The 17,473-nt window shown below is 38.1% G+C and overlaps 1 protein-coding gene across 2 annotated transcripts in view; it reads right to left on the bottom strand.

Moving 5' to 3' along the window:
• pde8a (phosphodiesterase 8A) overlaps positions 1 to 17,473 on the bottom strand; it is a 69,672-nt gene that overhangs the window by 22,595 nt on the left and 29,604 nt on the right. For both annotated transcript variants that reach the window (XM_077563576.1, XM_077563577.1), the window contains exons 2-9: positions 11,358 to 11,414; positions 7,059 to 7,249; positions 6,113 to 6,169; positions 4,908 to 4,962; positions 4,552 to 4,640; positions 3,990 to 4,068; positions 3,110 to 3,250; positions 1,678 to 1,766 (exon numbers count right to left, since the gene is read on the bottom strand). In XM_077563576.1, the coding sequence (XP_077419702.1) occupies positions 1,678 to 1,766; positions 3,110 to 3,250; positions 3,990 to 4,068; positions 4,552 to 4,640; positions 4,908 to 4,962; positions 6,113 to 6,169; positions 7,059 to 7,249; positions 11,358 to 11,414 (758 nt within the window). The remainder of the gene's footprint in view (positions 1 to 1,677; positions 1,767 to 3,109; positions 3,251 to 3,989; positions 4,069 to 4,551; positions 4,641 to 4,907; positions 4,963 to 6,112; positions 6,170 to 7,058; positions 7,250 to 11,357; positions 11,415 to 17,473) is intronic.

A 17,473-nucleotide genomic window follows, 5' to 3' on the forward strand; every position in this document is an offset into this window, starting at 1 on the left:
TCATCATTGGCGCCACTTCTACATCGTGGATTTTTAAGATGTTTTTTTTATTTGTTATTTTTAATGGAGATTCCCCCTCAGGACTACCCCCATTTTATATTTTAAAATTCATTACATGCCTGTGAGTATTCTTTAATGCTGTTTGTACAGAGTACATTTTGTAGAGTACATTTCACTCTAAAAAGAGTCTAATTAGTTCCACTCTAAACAGAGTAAAGTTTACACTTGGAAGAGAGTACATTTTACCGAAAGTATTTTTAGTGTGTACGAATTTGCACATGAAAAAACCTAGTAAAGATTTGTCACTCAGAAATTCTAAGTATATTTTTCAAGGAGAGATTTTGACTACATTTTACTAGTTTATTTATTTATTTATTTATTTTTAAGTAAAGTCACTCAAGGGTTGAGGAACAAACCCACAACTTCAGGTTGGGAGACAGTCAGCTGGAATCTTCGTAACACCAAGAGACCAGGTTTTTGGTCTCCTTTTGGTTAGCAAGCAGTAGGAGTGGCATAGCTCAGGTGGTAGAGTGGCCGTCTCTCAAGCTGAAGGTGGTGAGTTTGTTGCTCAATCTTGTGTAACTGCCTCAACCCTTTTTAACTTAAAAGAATAAACAAACTAGTAAAATGTACTACAAAATTTACATTGAGTAAAATTTACTCTGAATATTTTACTCTCTTCCAAGTGTAAATTTGACTCTGCTTAGAGTGGGGCCAAAACAAGTCTTTTTAGAATAAAAATGTTCTCTGCAAAATTTACTGTGATGTGTTAAAGTAGCATTATTTGAAGGTGGACCTACTGTTGTTTCTATGGATGTTGTTGTGCCCATTGTTCTCTAGTCCCTGCCCAGTTAGTGAGCCCCTCTAGTCTCTGTTGCTCTATTCGGTCTCTCAATCTCAAACGGACCGAGACAGACTGTCGCCCCACAGGGCCTGCCCGGGGTCTGTTCGAGGTTTCCTCCTTAGAGGGAGTTTTTCCTTGACTCCGTTGCCATGTTTTTGCTCATGTGGGATTCCGTTGGTTTTCTATGACGTACGAGGAATGTGGTTCTTTACCTGCTTGAGATATTTCTCTTGTGAATTGGTGCTTTCTGCTTTTTCGTATGTTCCTTTCACAGTAAATTTCACCAAGGAGTGAAAAATAAACAAGCTTGAAGCACACGTTGCCTTTTATTTGGAGAACTGCGAGCAAGAGTAAAAGCAGGGACCATGGAATCATTTAAAAAGTGTTTTAAAAAGTTTGTTTTAATATTTTGCAGATATTGTAGATGGGTCTGAAACACATCCTCCCCTTTTCCTTTCCTTTCTTTTCTTTGGTCCTTCCTCAGGTCTCCTGACGGCCTCACGGCTCTGGCTGGGTTCTGAAGTGTTCGGTTTAGGTGAACGGTATGGGATTCTTTAATAGGTTTTAGGTGAACTAATGAATACACACTCGCACGCACGTAAACATACAAAATAAAAATTAATTAAAAAAAATATATATATAAAAAAAAATTAAAAGAGAGAGAGAGCAATGATGATGACATGTCAAATTGGTAAAATTACCGAATGTACAATACTGAGCTCTCCAAAGAAAAATAAAAATAAAAAATTGAAACACATCCTCCCCGATAAACAGAGGTTCACTGTATAGTCATTCATAAAGTGCAATTGTACATTCAGCATTCTGTCACTCACCCTCCCTGTCCAATTACAGGTGTGATCTTCACATTTTGCTGGATGCTGTCTCCATTCTTCTTTTTGGCATAATAAATCCCCTGCCACTCCTAGAAAAACATCAATACACAAGCATACAGACTATGAGAAATGCTGAAGTTAGATCTAGTGAATCATTTCTTTCCTTGAGGTGGGTAACGGCTCAAGGATAGCGTGATGCAGGACAGGTTAGGTTAAAATGGTGGCTCAAAGTTTTTCAGAGAGCACCAAGTTGCTTTTTAAGGGAACTCCTGGAGTCCAGAAAACCCGTTTCATGTCCACCCTACGCGCGTCCCTTCCCTCTCCACCTACAGACCGCTGTGGCTTAAAAAGAGCCGTCCTGCTGTTTGCAGCTCCGAGACTGACCTTTGCTCTCTGTGTTGTAAGATTACAGCACGGCCATCAGCTGCTGGTCTCGACTACATGAAAGACAGCAACTGCGTGACCAGTAGCGCAAAATGACTGCGCACACTGCGTGTTTGAGACATTTCTCAAAATGCAACAACAATCACATTACGTTCAAGTTTTCATTCCAGAACTGGTGGACATTTTCTGACCCCTTCCTGAAATGTCAAATAATCCATAACAAAACACTGAATTATGCACTTGTGTAAATTATAGTTATCCAAATTCCAACGTCATCCTTCTCATTTCTTCCACTTGACGACTAACATCCAAATCACATAACAGATACTATTCATTTTAAATCTTTTTTTATGATTTTGTTGATATTTCTTCCTTGCAATTGTTGATCAGACATATTGGAAATACTAGCTAGGAATTATGCTCTGAAGTTGTTCCTCAACACAAATACATGTCCGACATGACTCAGCATAAATGGCATCATCGAGGTCAATGCGCTGACCAAGGATAGACCTGCTGATAAGTAAGTGTGCTCTTTTTTTCTATATGTTTTCATCTTTATTGGAGTGTATCACAAACCAATGCAACCCTGTTAATCATATTCTCAGAAAACTTGTCTGTCCTTGACAAGTTAGCATAGCTGCTAAGTGCTAACACAGTTAGCATGTACTATTGAGCAAAAAGTCTGACATTAGCATTGATTTTCAATTTTGCAACTGTAATAATCTAATATTAAAATCAAATTGGTGTTCAAATGAGATTTGACTATTTAATTGTAGAGGATTTATTCAGCATTATTCTTCAAATATTTTTCAGATGAGTGTCTGTAACAGGGTTGCGCCAAAATGTAAATGAGTTTTTTTTTTAATGTGTTTCTTGAAAACATTTTTTAAAAGTGCAAAATAGGGCCCCCCCCAAAAAATAAATAAATGATAAAATAAATAAATAAAATGGTGCCTATTGTCCGCTAATTCTGCAATGACCCATATAAACAGCATCTCTACCACCATAGATACACGATGCAAAGTATGGATGATTAGATGCTTATTACCTTCCCTTTCCGGATGCAGGAGTTTATTGTTTCAAGGAGATCGGGCTTGTTCTTCTCACTTTTAGGCACTTCTATTATTTCCTTCCCTATGAGCTCACCTTGTTGGTAGCCCATAATGGACTCATAGGCAGGATTCACATACTGTGAAGGAAAGATCAGAGTGAGGCTTGCTAATGGAAGAATTCGGGGGAAAGTATTTTTTTAAATAAATGAATTATCTTGGTATGGACACATTTTTAAAATTTTCTATTCGATAGTGCAGGGATATTAAAAGTCCAGTGAGGGTTAGTGTGTATGGAATATGTTAGAATGTATGAAATATGTATATTAAGTGTGAATTATGTGGCTTGCACAAATGAAAGTGACAATTATTGTGAGTATTAGAATTTGAACAACACATCACTACATAGACCAAATTTGTAAGCTGATTGTCTGCCCTGCTAAAATTCTGATTTTGTAGAAATGTCTCTTGAGTAGCATAGATTGCAGATATAAAAAGTCCAGACACCCCTGTTCAAATGCCAGATTTTTTTGTGGTATAAAAAAATGAAAGCAAGATAAATCATTGAAAAATGTTTCACAATTAATGTGACCAATAATCTGTACAACTCAATAGAATAAAAACATTTTTTCAAGAGGGAAAGTAGAAATAAACAATTCAGAAAATTTGTTTGCACAAGTGTGCACACCCTCTTATAGCTGGGATGTGTCTTTGTTAACAATTCAGCCCAAGTACATTTGAACTGTTCTGGTGGGACTTCTTTTTTTTTCTTTTCTTTTTTTTTTCTAGTAGAATACAGATTATTCAGAAGGCACCACAGCTGACGAGACAACAACAGTGATAAAATAATTGCATCACAACAAAGTTCATGGAACTCACCTGAATGACTTGATCTTCAGAAGTGATCTCAATGGCCTCTTGACTTTGTTCTAGAGCTGTGAAAATAGCATTTCCAGCCCTTGTACAGATGGCAAGAGAGAACAATTATTAATTGTTACCTTGTGAACTAAATGACCTGCTAGCATCTACGCAAATGGGAAATATGATGTAAACCCCCTTAATTAGATATCCAATTAGAGGTTAGACTAGACACGTTTGTTGCCAATCAGTCTCATTTGTTCATCTAACCAAGACATTTTTATACAATTCTGTCTGCCATGTTGTGAATTTTTCCTTTCAGCACCTTGTTAAAGAACAGCGAGTTGTGCAAAAAGTACTGAAACACGAAACAGATGTGCATTCAAAAGTATAAGGAAGGTCAAATTAAGGTCACCACTAAAGGTTAGAGTAAATTGTAGCCTCATCCTGAAATTTTGCCCAAAAGCATGAATCTCCCTGACTTTTTAGTGTAGAGTAACAAGATATCCTTAACACCCACCCCAGCAACAATATATTTTTGCGTAAACTAATTCAAAGACAAACCAAAAGTTGCACAACTCACCTCAGTTTGAACTGTGCGAGAACCTCTCCATGCTCCAGCTGCAGCAGCTCATTATAGCAGGCCATCATATTGGCATTCTCCACATATCTCTGGGGGTCAGGGATCAACAGCACAAAATATGACCAGTCAAAGTTCCATTTTTAAACGGGATTTATGGTATTGTCATTGTATATGTAATTGTGCAGTTCAAAACCACAATCCGGTACAGGAATTTCTATGCATGTGTCTCCTGAGCAAAGAAAGATTGACCATCTATAACCATGCCTTACACATCGTGTTGACAAAAGGGGTATGAAAATATTTCGCCATAACAAATATAGGTAGAGGACATACACAAACACAACAATGCTTCTCACCCTATTAAAGCCAGCGTTGATCAGAGGCATCAGAGAGGCTTCCTCCCTGTCTGGCCTTCAAAAGAGAACACGTCAACAACTGAGCACTCAACTGAATATATACGATATATTTGTTTATTTAGTATGACTGTATATGAATAACATACAATAAAATAATATTTGGGGGACACTGTATTAGTTTGAATTCATTGATGACAGACTCAATAATATACTATTTAATATCATGATAATAGTAATATAAATGATTTATTATAGGGCTGGGTTTAAAAAGAATCGAATAATCAATATTGAATCAATTTTCCTTTTCGAGCCTGATATTGATTCATAAAACGATGAATTGATTATTTTAATCTCTTTATTACCATACATTTATAAGAAAATAGAATTTTAAAGGCTGAGTTCTTTTTTTTGTATCTTACCGTTTTCTTGACATTTACTGTTCACATTAATTTAAAAGTATTTTATTACAGAACTGAAGACAATGTTTGAAGCAATGTAGTTATTACAAAAATGGCCATCAGGTAGCAGAAGAGTATAAGAGATCAACCAGGGCCGTGTTGCAAATAGCTATATTCAAATGCTAATCACTGCAAAACGGAAACAGATCGAAATATACTTCTTTTCCTGGTGAAAGAAGAGACTCTAATCTTTCTTTTGGTAGATTTTTATAGGTTGCTTCAGTGAAAATGGCAGCGAGTGAATGATTTAAGACAATTCAGAATCTTCTTAATTTATATTTACAATTATTGAATTAGAATTATGAAAATATTTTCATCTCATCCTTGTTGATGCCAATGTTTGTGTCACACTTAAGTGATTATAACACTAAATAATTTAACCAGTTACTTCCTCCGCAAAATTTAATGTTTGTGGAGTTTTTTTCATGTCCTTGATATTTAAGAAGACTTGATGTTCCATAATTAATCAATATCGGATTGAAGTGAATCGAATCGGACAAAATCAAAATCGAATAGAAATGAACTCTTGTGACTCAAAATCGAATCAATTGAGGAAGTTAGAATCGATACACAGCCCTAATTTATTACTAATATTATCTTTGCCATTGGGACTTTTATGGGGCGTACCGTTCTGCTGACGGTCATCCCCGCACTTCACAATGGTAAGTCAAACCAGGGTTTATAGTTGCAAGTGTAGCACTTGATGAAAATGCGGCTACTGAGCAGGGGTCAGCGAGTTGTCCTTACCTCTTCACAACGGCGACTATCACAGTGTTTTCTGAAGAGCTGACCGCTCTCATTGACCTGAATGTAAACACAGAGAGCCCTTTAGCCAGCCAGCCGACTGTCGGAAAAGCCCGTGGCATCAAATCAATGTATTTTTCAGTTTTTCACGCTCCGATTCTCCCGGGCAGCTCCAATGATGGAGCGTTGCAAGCAGGCCAAGGCCTCTGAAAGAATGCAGTGTACGGGGCCACTCATCCGCCTGTGGTTTCCCCCAGCCAGTGGTCATAAAGGCCCTTTAGTTCCCCCATCTGAGCCCGCGTACACTGAACATATGGAGCGGCCAAAATGAATGGAGTTAACATACACGCCGGGCAGGGCAAATGAATGTTTGCAAATGTGCTTTTGGTTTGGGGAGACGCTAAAGATAGAAAAGTGGTATGGGCCGACACGGCTCATTTCTCATTTATTTTACACCACCGGTTGCCATGATAAAAAAAGAGCTCACACTGACGATCCTGACGTTGGACGGTTAATCCCCAAAACACTACCAAATGTACAAACACTGTGTAACTGCACTTTGGTAGATTTTTCATGTACTGTATCTGCACTTAACTTGTTGAATCCACTTTGCATTATACAGAAATGTTCCTAACACTTTGGTTGATCCGTTATATATTTACATCTTATTTTGCTACATGAGAAATGAGTGCACTGCTGACAGGGTCAAAATAATGCTATTTTATTATTTTTCAACACAAGGCTATTTTTTAAACATGGCTTTTGAAGGCTGGTACGGATTAATAGCATTTTAGTCTATTTCAATGGGGAAAATGTATTTGATATACAATTTACGACTAAATTGAATGAAGTCTTAAGTCACGGTATCACAGTAAATAATTTATAAACTGAAATAAAGATAGGCAGACAAGTAAAACAGCATGAACAGATAAGTCAGCGAGTGTCTTACCGGCATAGTGCTTCAGCGTCAAAGTGTCTGGAATGTCTGTGGTCAATGATGACGAGGTCGTGAAGCTTCTCGGCGAAGCATTCGAGGGCCGACTCTGGCGTCCGCGCCATGCTGCACCTGTAGTTGGCCTTCTCACAAGCCCAGCAGAAGCCATTACTCTGACTGTCCTCTTTGGCAAAAACTAAAAGTACCTGCAACACAAGAGATGACTCAGCACATTGTGACTCATCCGGTGACTTATTTCTCTGACCGCTTATGCAATGTCAATAGTACTAGCTATACTTTTAGCCAACTATGCATCCATCCATTTTTGATACAGCGTTCTTTTTTCTTTTTTTACATCCTGGAATGGCTGCCAATCACAAGGCAACAACAAGCATTCACACACCTATTGCGTAGTACTTGTTTTTTCACATACATACCCATTGAAGAGTAAATTTGAGTTTTGATGTTTGGATGAATGACTGTTGCACTCACAAGTAATTATTTTATCTGCACAGTACAGTATTAATGATGCATAAAGTCGTAACATTTTAATCAATGATAGAGTAACAAATTAGCAATTTGTCCGCAAATTAAATTAGTAGTTGAACATGATCATGGGCTGTGGTGGGGGGTCTTTTGTTGATGCTGGTGTGCAACAATGTATAATTAGAAAAAAAGGAAGCCATAATCCAATTCAGACACTGTTTGGTACCTCAAACAGAATTAAAACAATAACGTTATTGTAACCACTGGAACATTATGCACAGTTTGAGCATTAACACTGATCATAATTTCATAAATATAAGGATAAATGTTCAATTAAAATGTATTGCATTAAAGTTAGATATCAAGTAAGACTTCAAAAGAAAGACAGTTACAGTACTGTTTGTTTATTTTTGGCAAGTGTCCTGTTTTTTTGGAAATCAAAATATGGTCACCGTAGTTCATAGATGGTTTGGTAGAAGATTTTGGTGTTAAATATAAAATTTTTAATTCTCTTTTGTGTCTGTCTTGCAGTAAACCACAACTGAAAGTTCTCACTTCGCATCTTATTTGGAGAGCCAAACGAGAGGAATACTTAAAAAGAAGAAGAAAAAAAGTTTAAGGTCAACCAAAATTATTTTTTTTCGACAATATGTTCTATGCAGTTCCACTTGTCTAAATACAGTATTTTGGTTATTACATATATATAATAATTAATAAATACGTTAGTGTAATATGAGTTAAGCAGCAAAATCCATCAGTTTTGATCAATATCAGAAGGCGGCCATTTTGCCACTTGAAAATGACATCACAGTTGCTCAGGTCTCAGGTAACAACCAATCACAGCTCAGCTTCAGAAAACAGGTGAGCTGTGATCGGTCGTTGCCTGAGCCCTGAGCAACTGTGATCATCTTCAGTCGATAGCAAGTGGCAAAATGGCCGCCTTCTGATATTGATTAAAAATGGCTGCATTTTGCTGCACAACTCATATTCCACACATGTAATTAATATTAATCAGAATGTCATGTTTAGACTAGTGAGATCACATATAACATATTATTCCCCTTTATGTGTGTTTTGATCAAATTGAATACGTTTAAAGAGTGTGGAAGGGGAAAAAGTAATAAAAAATGTTTTTGGGTTCCTAGTGTCTCTTCACAAGAGGATCACATGTTTGATTACGTGCTGCCATGATATATGACAAAATTAACTCAGGTGCTCACAGCCCTGAGGCAAAAGTGCTGCTAATGGCGTCAAACCCGTCATTGACAGCACCGCTTGGCCTCTGCCAGCAGACTTCTATAGACCCTTTAGTTGCGTAAATACTGGACTAGCAATCTGGGCCCGCCTCCAAGAGCGGCGTAGCACTAAGAGCGGATTCATGAGTCACCCTCTCAAACAGACGTCAGCCCCAACTCTTGGCGGCGAGCAGACTCAATGCAGAGAGGGAAAAGTTTTGTTTTCACATGTTAAATCAAGTTAGGGTACAAAGAACAGACTTTATTGAGGAAAAATAGAGTCGCTTTTGTTTGCGCAAAGTTGGATGTTTTGACAAGCTTGATTTATTGGGACAATTGGTTCAGGTCTGAAGAAACAAAGCACGGCTTAAAGCCAAAAGGCAGGCCGCTCTAAACCTGAGAGGAGTTTTACTAATGCAAACCATATTTAGCAATTGAACATTTTCATTACATGCACCAAAAAGCGTCTTGCTCGTAAATGCATCACTACTGACAAGCAGTATGCGCGCAGATTTAGAACAGAATTCCACATTGGGATGTTTGTAGAAACAGTCAACATTCCAGTTGCAGCAGGACAACATATGCTGAGATAAGGTCTTTTTTTTTTTTTCATGATGTGTGCTGGTATTGGACGCATCATGAAGCTGTCATGACAAAAACTCAGAGAAAACATTTCAGACTAAAACCAAAAGAGAAATACACCCATGGCAGTAAAATATAGGGAGTGGACAAGATGAAAAAGGCCCAAGCCAAACCGTGTGAGCTGCAAGAGGAGAAGGAGCAGAGATCAGCTGAGACTGACAAAAACAGGAAGGGGTTATCTCTCCCTCGTTTTCCTACTGGAGCGCATCAGACAGTGAAAGCTACTTCGTGAACTCCCATTTGAAATGACAGGATGTGTGTAATTCATTACTTTCCATCGAGTCACACTGGCTTCATCGCACAGAAATTTCATAGAATCTGGTTCAATTCTATTTTCGTTACATACATTTGGACTTGAGATTGGCGTCTACAAAAGTGTAAAGACATTTTCAACTACCGTGCTCAATAGGCAAGAGTGACCTCCATCTTGATAAATCATGTGATATTAACATTTTTACATGTTTCGATCTGCGTGTCACGAGGCCTTCCGCGCATGTTAACACCAGGTCGGAATAAATAATGTCAGATGTAAACAGTTGACCAAGAACTTCAATGGGAATGATTTCAGCCAGCACCGTGCTATAGTTCCTTGGCACCAAGATGCCACAAGGTGGTGGCAAAACACAACATTTGTTTCGTTGAAGCTCCTCAACGCACTTCAACAGAGAACCGTAACACCTACATGCCAGATGTTTCTTGTGTGTTTTTTTCCAGGGTTGGATCAGATTAACTGCATTTCAATGGGAAAAACGTATTTGTGTGAAGGAGTAAATTGAGTTACAAGCTTGGTCATAGGACAAATTCGACTCTCAAACCGATGTGCCACCGAATTTTCTTACGGGATTTAACATAACGATATAACCATGTTACTTTTACCGGTACGTTTATATTAACAGTCATAGATGTGCGAAATTCAGATAGCCACTCTTAATTTGAAGACGTAAACAAAATTCAGCCAATGTCTGGGGCATTCATCTTCTCTTAACACACATCTTCAAGGCTGGTCCTTCTCTTGGAAAAAATGACAGAAAAAAAGCTACAAAAAGGAAAAAAAAATAGATTTGTGTGCCTTTAAAGACATTACAGGTATTCAACTTAAGTGCAAATGCACAGTAAAGTAGCTACTGTGTTGCATTTGTGTCACAAAAAGTTAACACTGTAAAATGGCATTTCACTTTGAAGCAATAAGTTCTGCATTGAAAATATTTATCAAACAAGCCTTTTGACTTGAATTGTTTCATTTCATCATTTTGAATGCATGTCACTGACTTGACCTTGGTTGGAAATGTTTGAAACTGCTCAAATTGAACGCCTGCGTGGTTGTACATTATGGAATTCAACCACCCCCTACACACAAAAACATCGGTCACTAAATTTGAACTGATTCTCTGCATGTGTACTTTTTCCATAACATGCATTGTTCATTATGGTATGTATGTGCTTGGTCAGAAATGTTTGGTCTTGTTGCCTAGACAACCCAAAGCCGCATTGCACACAATGCATCTATTAACAGCCCCCCCCCCCACCCACACACCCCCACACCCCCGCGCTTTCTTTGAACCTAAGCACATTTCGAACTACAAACAAAAGAAAAGGCACCTTCAAATACCAACCATCCATTTTCTGTCCTAATTACGGGCACGGGGTGAGCTTGAGCATATCCCAGCTGAACTGGTCGCTAGCCAGTCGCAAGGCGCATATAGACAAACAACTATTCACACTCGCATTCACAACTACAGACAATTTAGAGGCTTCGCTTCATAAACATGTGAGAAAAACGTCTCCAAATATTGACAGAGTTGCCAGATTTAGCTTTGCAATTGTGTCAAAAGCTCCAAAATGTTATGAACATTTGTTTAATGGAGGCACTTGAGTTGATCCATGGAAAGTAAAACACATTCAATCACATACTTTGAGTGTCCTTCAGACATTTAGTGCTGTTTTACAATACCTGAAGTGGGTCTTTAAATAACTTCATTGGTCCAAATTGCACCTCTGTTAATGTGGTCTGAAAGAAGAAGAAAAACAGGATCATTAGACTTAAAACATTGGGTCAATTGTTACATTCACACGAGCTTTTAAGTCTAACCAGGCCTACACTGTATACAAATGTGTACAGTATAAATACTGTTTATATACTGTACAGTACTTACTACATGCATAAATATATAAATATGCATATAATGTACATACATATTGCTGGCATCAGGCCAAAACCTTGTACCCTCCAAAACCATCACTTTTGAGATAATCCAAAAAACGGCATGTTTGTTCAAACATTAACATTACATCATCAAAAAGAGCAAGCCATTTTCAACATTTTAGATTTGTCAATAGCTTGTAAAAAATAACTGACAGTTGATATAGATTTTTTTTTGGGGGGGGGGGTCTGAATTTTACCAAATTGTGACATGAAATACCAAAATTCTTTGAGCAGTTGAAGCCTTACAATTGCTTATATTTGTCACATAATGCCAGCAAAGCGCAACCTTTCTACCAGTTCAAATGAAGGTCCTCAACTCACTTCAACATAGTTACTTGGCACCAAAATGCCAGCAAAATTCTACTAAAGTCTAAATGAAGACCCGCAACTCACTTTCACATAGTTTTTTAAGATCAATATTGCCACAAGATGGTGATCCAGATTTTAGTCTGAATGAAGCTGCTCAACTTCCACACAGTTGCTGGGCCACAAAATGCCGGCAAGCACAACTTTTACCCTCACTGTGTGCGTAAACTTGATTATTGTAGCTTTAATAGCTTTGATAGATATTAAATGTACTTTTTTAAATTAATTTTTTTATCGACAAACGAAAACTTCACATTTATAAGATTCCATTCAATGCACTTAACCCTATTAGAACACAATCTTTGTCTGCAACAAATTTCACTTCCTTTCTGCTAAATGGAACCCAGCTCAGGGGTGAGTAACCATAGCAACCAAGCCCCTTGTGGACGGCGATCCCACTAGAATTCCTCTTCTTCGTAAACAATCTACACATGTGGAGCAGAATAGAGGGAGGAATTTCAGAGCATGCCGGGCAGCCGTAAATCACTTCTTGCTGAACTGTAAGCCTTTTTGCCGACTCAATGACACAACAAAGGGGAACAAAGCTGATTAGGCCTCGGTGTAGCACCACTGACGTCATTCTGACACTGGGCCGTTTGTTGGTGTCCCAGTAGTAGCAGTAGTATGACGCTGTGGGACCAAAGTGATGCCCTGTGATCATCTGATCCCTCACAGACATGAGGACGTGGCCACATGATCAACTCATGAGCAGGGAAAATGTGTGTGTGTGGCTGTCCTGTATATGTTTTCTTGCTTCTTTTTTATTTTATTTTTATGAATTGGGTCACCATGGTCTGTAAATGTTGCCTATCTGAAAGTGTTGATTGATTAGAATTCATAGCATCCTGCTTGGGATTGAGACAATGGAAGTAGTGAAAGCAATTAAGATGATTTAATTTAACACTTCCTGGCCATTAAATGTCACTAAATAAGGGCAGAGTAGCATTATAATACATCACGTACAGTGAGAAGTCCAAAGTCCAAATATCGGTCTACAAATATTGGGAATAAAAGTAAAACATCATCAGAAAAATAAATACTCATTAAAAATTCTAATTATGTACAGTAAAAATGTATTTGTAGTTTGTTTGAGATTCAAATGACGGAAGTATTAAGATGACTTAAACAATTCCTGGCTAGTAAACATCACTAAACCAAGGCAAAATGCTAACCTGTTTTTTGGAGCTACGCTGTGATTGGTTGTTACCTGAGACCTGAGCAACATTGATGTCATCTTCAGTTGACAGGAAGTGGCAATATGGCCGCCCCCTGAGATGGATAAAAATGGCTGGATTTGGCTTATTTTTTGATTTGGCTAACTCTTATTCCTCAAATGTAATATCAATCAGAATGTCATATTTAGACTAGTGAGGTCACATATAACATATTATTGTCAAGAAATGTTTAAAGTTGACTTCCACTTTAACCGTATTAAGTATTAATGTCATTTTGCCCTGGTTTAGTGATAGTTACTGGCCAGGAATTGTTTGATTAAGTCGTCTTAATGCTTCCGTCATTTGAATATCAAACAAACTACAAATACATTTTTACTGTACTTAATTAGAATTTTCCAAGGATATGTATTTATTTATTTATTCCAGTAACGCAATATTAACCAAAATGCCATATTTAGACTACAGTAGTAGGGCTGTAAAGAACATATTATTTAAAAAAAAAAATGGGGTTGACTTCCACTTTAAGGAGGACACTTTTGTAAATATATTTTTGTCCTTGGTTGTATAATTACCGTCATTTTGAAGAACGGCAAAATGTCGGCCACAATGTTAGGTACACCCACTCAAGCTTTGAAACATGGCACAAGAGCTGTCAAAAACCCCACCTTCACTAACTTGATGCGTCTTATGTTAATTGACACTCCCCAAAAACTAGTAATTTAGCATGTTGTGGTTGGTGAAGTGTACAATTCTCTATTTATGGCAGAAATGGACCGAGCCTTGCCGCAAACGGCAGAAATCCATGAGGAATTGACGTCTGTTTATTTTTCCACTCCATGTATTTAACAAACACCACATAACCTGGTCTGACGAAAGCCTACTAGCTTAATGCTAACACACAAAACGACATAGGCTACAGGCATCAATTACTGTATTTGTGGTCAAGCAATCAAGCAGGAGTGCTACTGGGATGTGTTGGATTCTTTGAAAACAAAAAAAGTCTGTGGCGCTCTTCAGTGGCTTTTGTAGGCCTTCGTCAGAGCTTGCCCGAAAAACAAAGGCAACTTTTTTTTAATCAACTGGCCATGTTAAAAATAAAGGCCTTTTATTCACAACTACTTTGAGTGCCTCAGCCTCTTCTTTTTTGTTTTTCCTTTTAAGTGTTTTACTGCATTTGTGGACTATTCTCAGGCTGGCTCGGACCCTATCGCCCGTGAATAATGAGGACTATGCAAATTTGCTAATGCCAAACCACAAATAAATGGGGAGTCACTGCTGGATCATACTAGCAAATGGTTATAATATTTTGGGCACCTATTTTATCACACTTCTTAACCACTGCAAGCTACAATTTCAATTATAAACAACACAATAATAATAAAACACCTCTGACACCCAATCTAAAGTGAGCATTATCATTGATGAACTCCTGAAGAAGAATGTCATGAGATTTAATACAATAATACAATTTTACATTGATTCACCAATTAAACTTGATGCCGAAGGTATATCAACAAAGCATTTATTAACTAAAATTCTACAAAAAGAGAAATTTCAAACCAACAAATATCGGCTCATGCCAATTATTTGCCCACACATTTTAACAGTCCAAAACCTGTATGCAGACAAGACCACTTGACGCTGTTTGTTGTGCTTATAGAGGTCAGAATAGAGGCTGTACTTTCCCTGTTGTCACATTTGATTTCGATGACATTGACCATGCGTGTCAGAACAAATAACTCGGCCATCAGCTTTATGAACTATGACTAAAGATTCCAACCAGTCATTCATTTTTCCTGGAGATGTGAAGCAGAACATTCTCTCCTGCACATGCAACCGCTGGGTAAATGTCCCTGATGGAAGACAAACTCTCTCTCTCTCTCTCTCTCTCTCTCAGAATCCAGTTTTTTTCCCCCCCTGATGTCGATTGTTGGGGAATTAGCTGAGGTTAAGGCCTTGACGTAAGGAGTTTGGCCACAGGGCTTCGAGCTAGCTGAGGCCTAGCAGAGTGCAAATACGCCTTCTCCACCCTATGAGTCTTCCTTCTCTAACACACACTGACATGACCATTACAACTGCAGCTGCTGTGTGCCCCCACAAATCCCCCCTGACAGACACACACACTGCACATATATGCAGTGTACACAAATGCTGTGTGTACTAGTGCAGCACTGTGCAATGAATCAGCCAAACGTTTGCATCCCGTCAACATCACACTGGCACTCAAGCAGAGACAAACAAGGCGCAGGAAGTGAGCGAGCGAGCATGTAGGACAGCGGGCAGGCAGTCCAAACATGGCGAGCGCCATGCCACGCTGTACGAGTAACATGGAGCATGTGACGTCTGCTCGTGCATGGCGCAGGAACAACTCGAGTGGGAGAAGTTGGAAACATTATTTATGATATACTTATGTAGGGGAAACGCTAAGCTTTGTTTTAAACGTTAACAGGAAGAGATAGTTTGAAGCCTCTTTTTGCCGATTGTGAGTTGAGTTGAATTGAATTCACGGCCGCCATACAGTGCTCAAACCTGAGGTCTGCGCTTGCAAACCCAAGCAGAAAATTGACCGAACATGGGCTCTTTTTTCGAAAAAATAGTACGTGGAGTCATTTGTATCTCATCCATTTTGAGAACTAAAAAAAAACAATTAAAAAAACCTCAAAATACTTGCTCTATCTTAATAATGCACATAATGCTAATACTGAAGATTTTGATTAATTGATTTTGAAAAAATACATTTATTTGCCGCTCTTATTTACATTATTTTCCTAACACACAGCTCGGCAAGAGCAATTAAATAAATAGATAAAAAAAATCAAAAAGCTTTTACATCAAAACATCACTAAAACATAGCGCCTCCTCATTCACGTCGCACAGTGCCCCGTTAACAGTCCACATCTCACAAAAACTATCCAAATCTCCTGCTCTCTTGTAAAAACTAAAATCAATAAAGAGTCTGGACTTTATCAACTTTTTGCATAGAGGAACAAGAAGAAGAAGAAGAAGAAGAAGGAGGATGAGAAGGGGTAGAAGAAGGCGAAGAAGACGGAGGAGGAGAGGAAGGAGAAGAAGAAAGAGAATGAGAAGAAGAAAAATAAGAGAAACAAGAAGATTTTGATTTGATTTTGAAAAAATACATTTATTTGCCGCTCTTATTTACATTATTTTCCTAAACACACAGGAAGAAGAGGAAGAAGAAGGATGAGAAGGAGGAGGAGAGGAAGGAGAAGAAAAAGAAGGAAGAAGAAGAAAGAGGAGGAGTAGTAGTAGTAGAAGAAGAAGGAGGAGGAGGAGGAGAGAGGAAGGAGAAGAAGAAGGAGGAGAAGAAGAATTGCAGGTGAGTATCAGCTGACTTTGGCTGAGAGGCGGGTACACACTGGACTGGTCGCCATCCAATGGCAAGGCACATATAGACAAACAACCATTTACACTCACATTCACACCACGGGTCAATTTAGAGTCTTCAATGACCCGAACACGCATGTTTTTGGAATGCAGAGTAGCTGGTGAAAACCCACGTAAGCACAGATTCCAACCCAGAATTTATGAACTGTGAGCCAGACACGCTAACTACGAGAACACTGTGCTGCCCTGTTAGAAAGTTAGATTCTTTTTTGGAGTAACTCAAGGCTGAAGGCATAAAACTTGACAGTATAACAGTAAGCTTCCAGGATAAGAACCGACCTTGAATCTGCACAGCACGGGTCAAATTCAATGTTCTTTTAGTAACTTGAGTGAGGTACTTTTGATTTCTTTGCTTTGCTTTTAAACATCTTAAATTATTTTGTTTGTAAATGCTTTACCTTTAATTATGTGAAGCACATTGAGTTACTTTGTGTATGAATTGTGCTACATAAATAATGCTGGCTTGCCTTGATATTTTTCCACAGAAATAATTGAGATGCCATTAATCTGTTTCAATACCCCCGCAGCAGAATTTTTTTAATGAAATAATTTAAATAAAAATAAATAATAAGAGTAATAAAAAAATAAATAATAAGAGTAATAAAAACTGAAAAAAGAGGGAATGTAAACAAAATAACTGGTTTTATAAAGCCTAATTAAGATAAAATCACACACTGTAGTAATCATGTGTTAATATGTGCCTTTAAGAGGCGTGGCCTGCTTAGTGACATCATCTCAGATTGGTCAAATAATTGTCTATGCTTCATTTTGTGTGTTTGGCTGCCTCGTTGAATAAATATCTCAAAGTGCATGTTTTGTTTTTTCCACTCAAGTGGCATCTTCATTATTAACTCTAATTTTAGCTCCCAACACACACACACACACACACACACAAAAGGACTGCATACACAAATGTGG

The sequence above is a fragment of the Vanacampus margaritifer genome, chromosome 4 (assembly GCF_051991255.1).
Source record: "Vanacampus margaritifer isolate UIUO_Vmar chromosome 4, RoL_Vmar_1.0, whole genome shotgun sequence".
NCBI classification, from domain to species: domain Eukaryota; kingdom Metazoa; phylum Chordata; class Actinopteri; order Syngnathiformes; family Syngnathidae; genus Vanacampus; species Vanacampus margaritifer.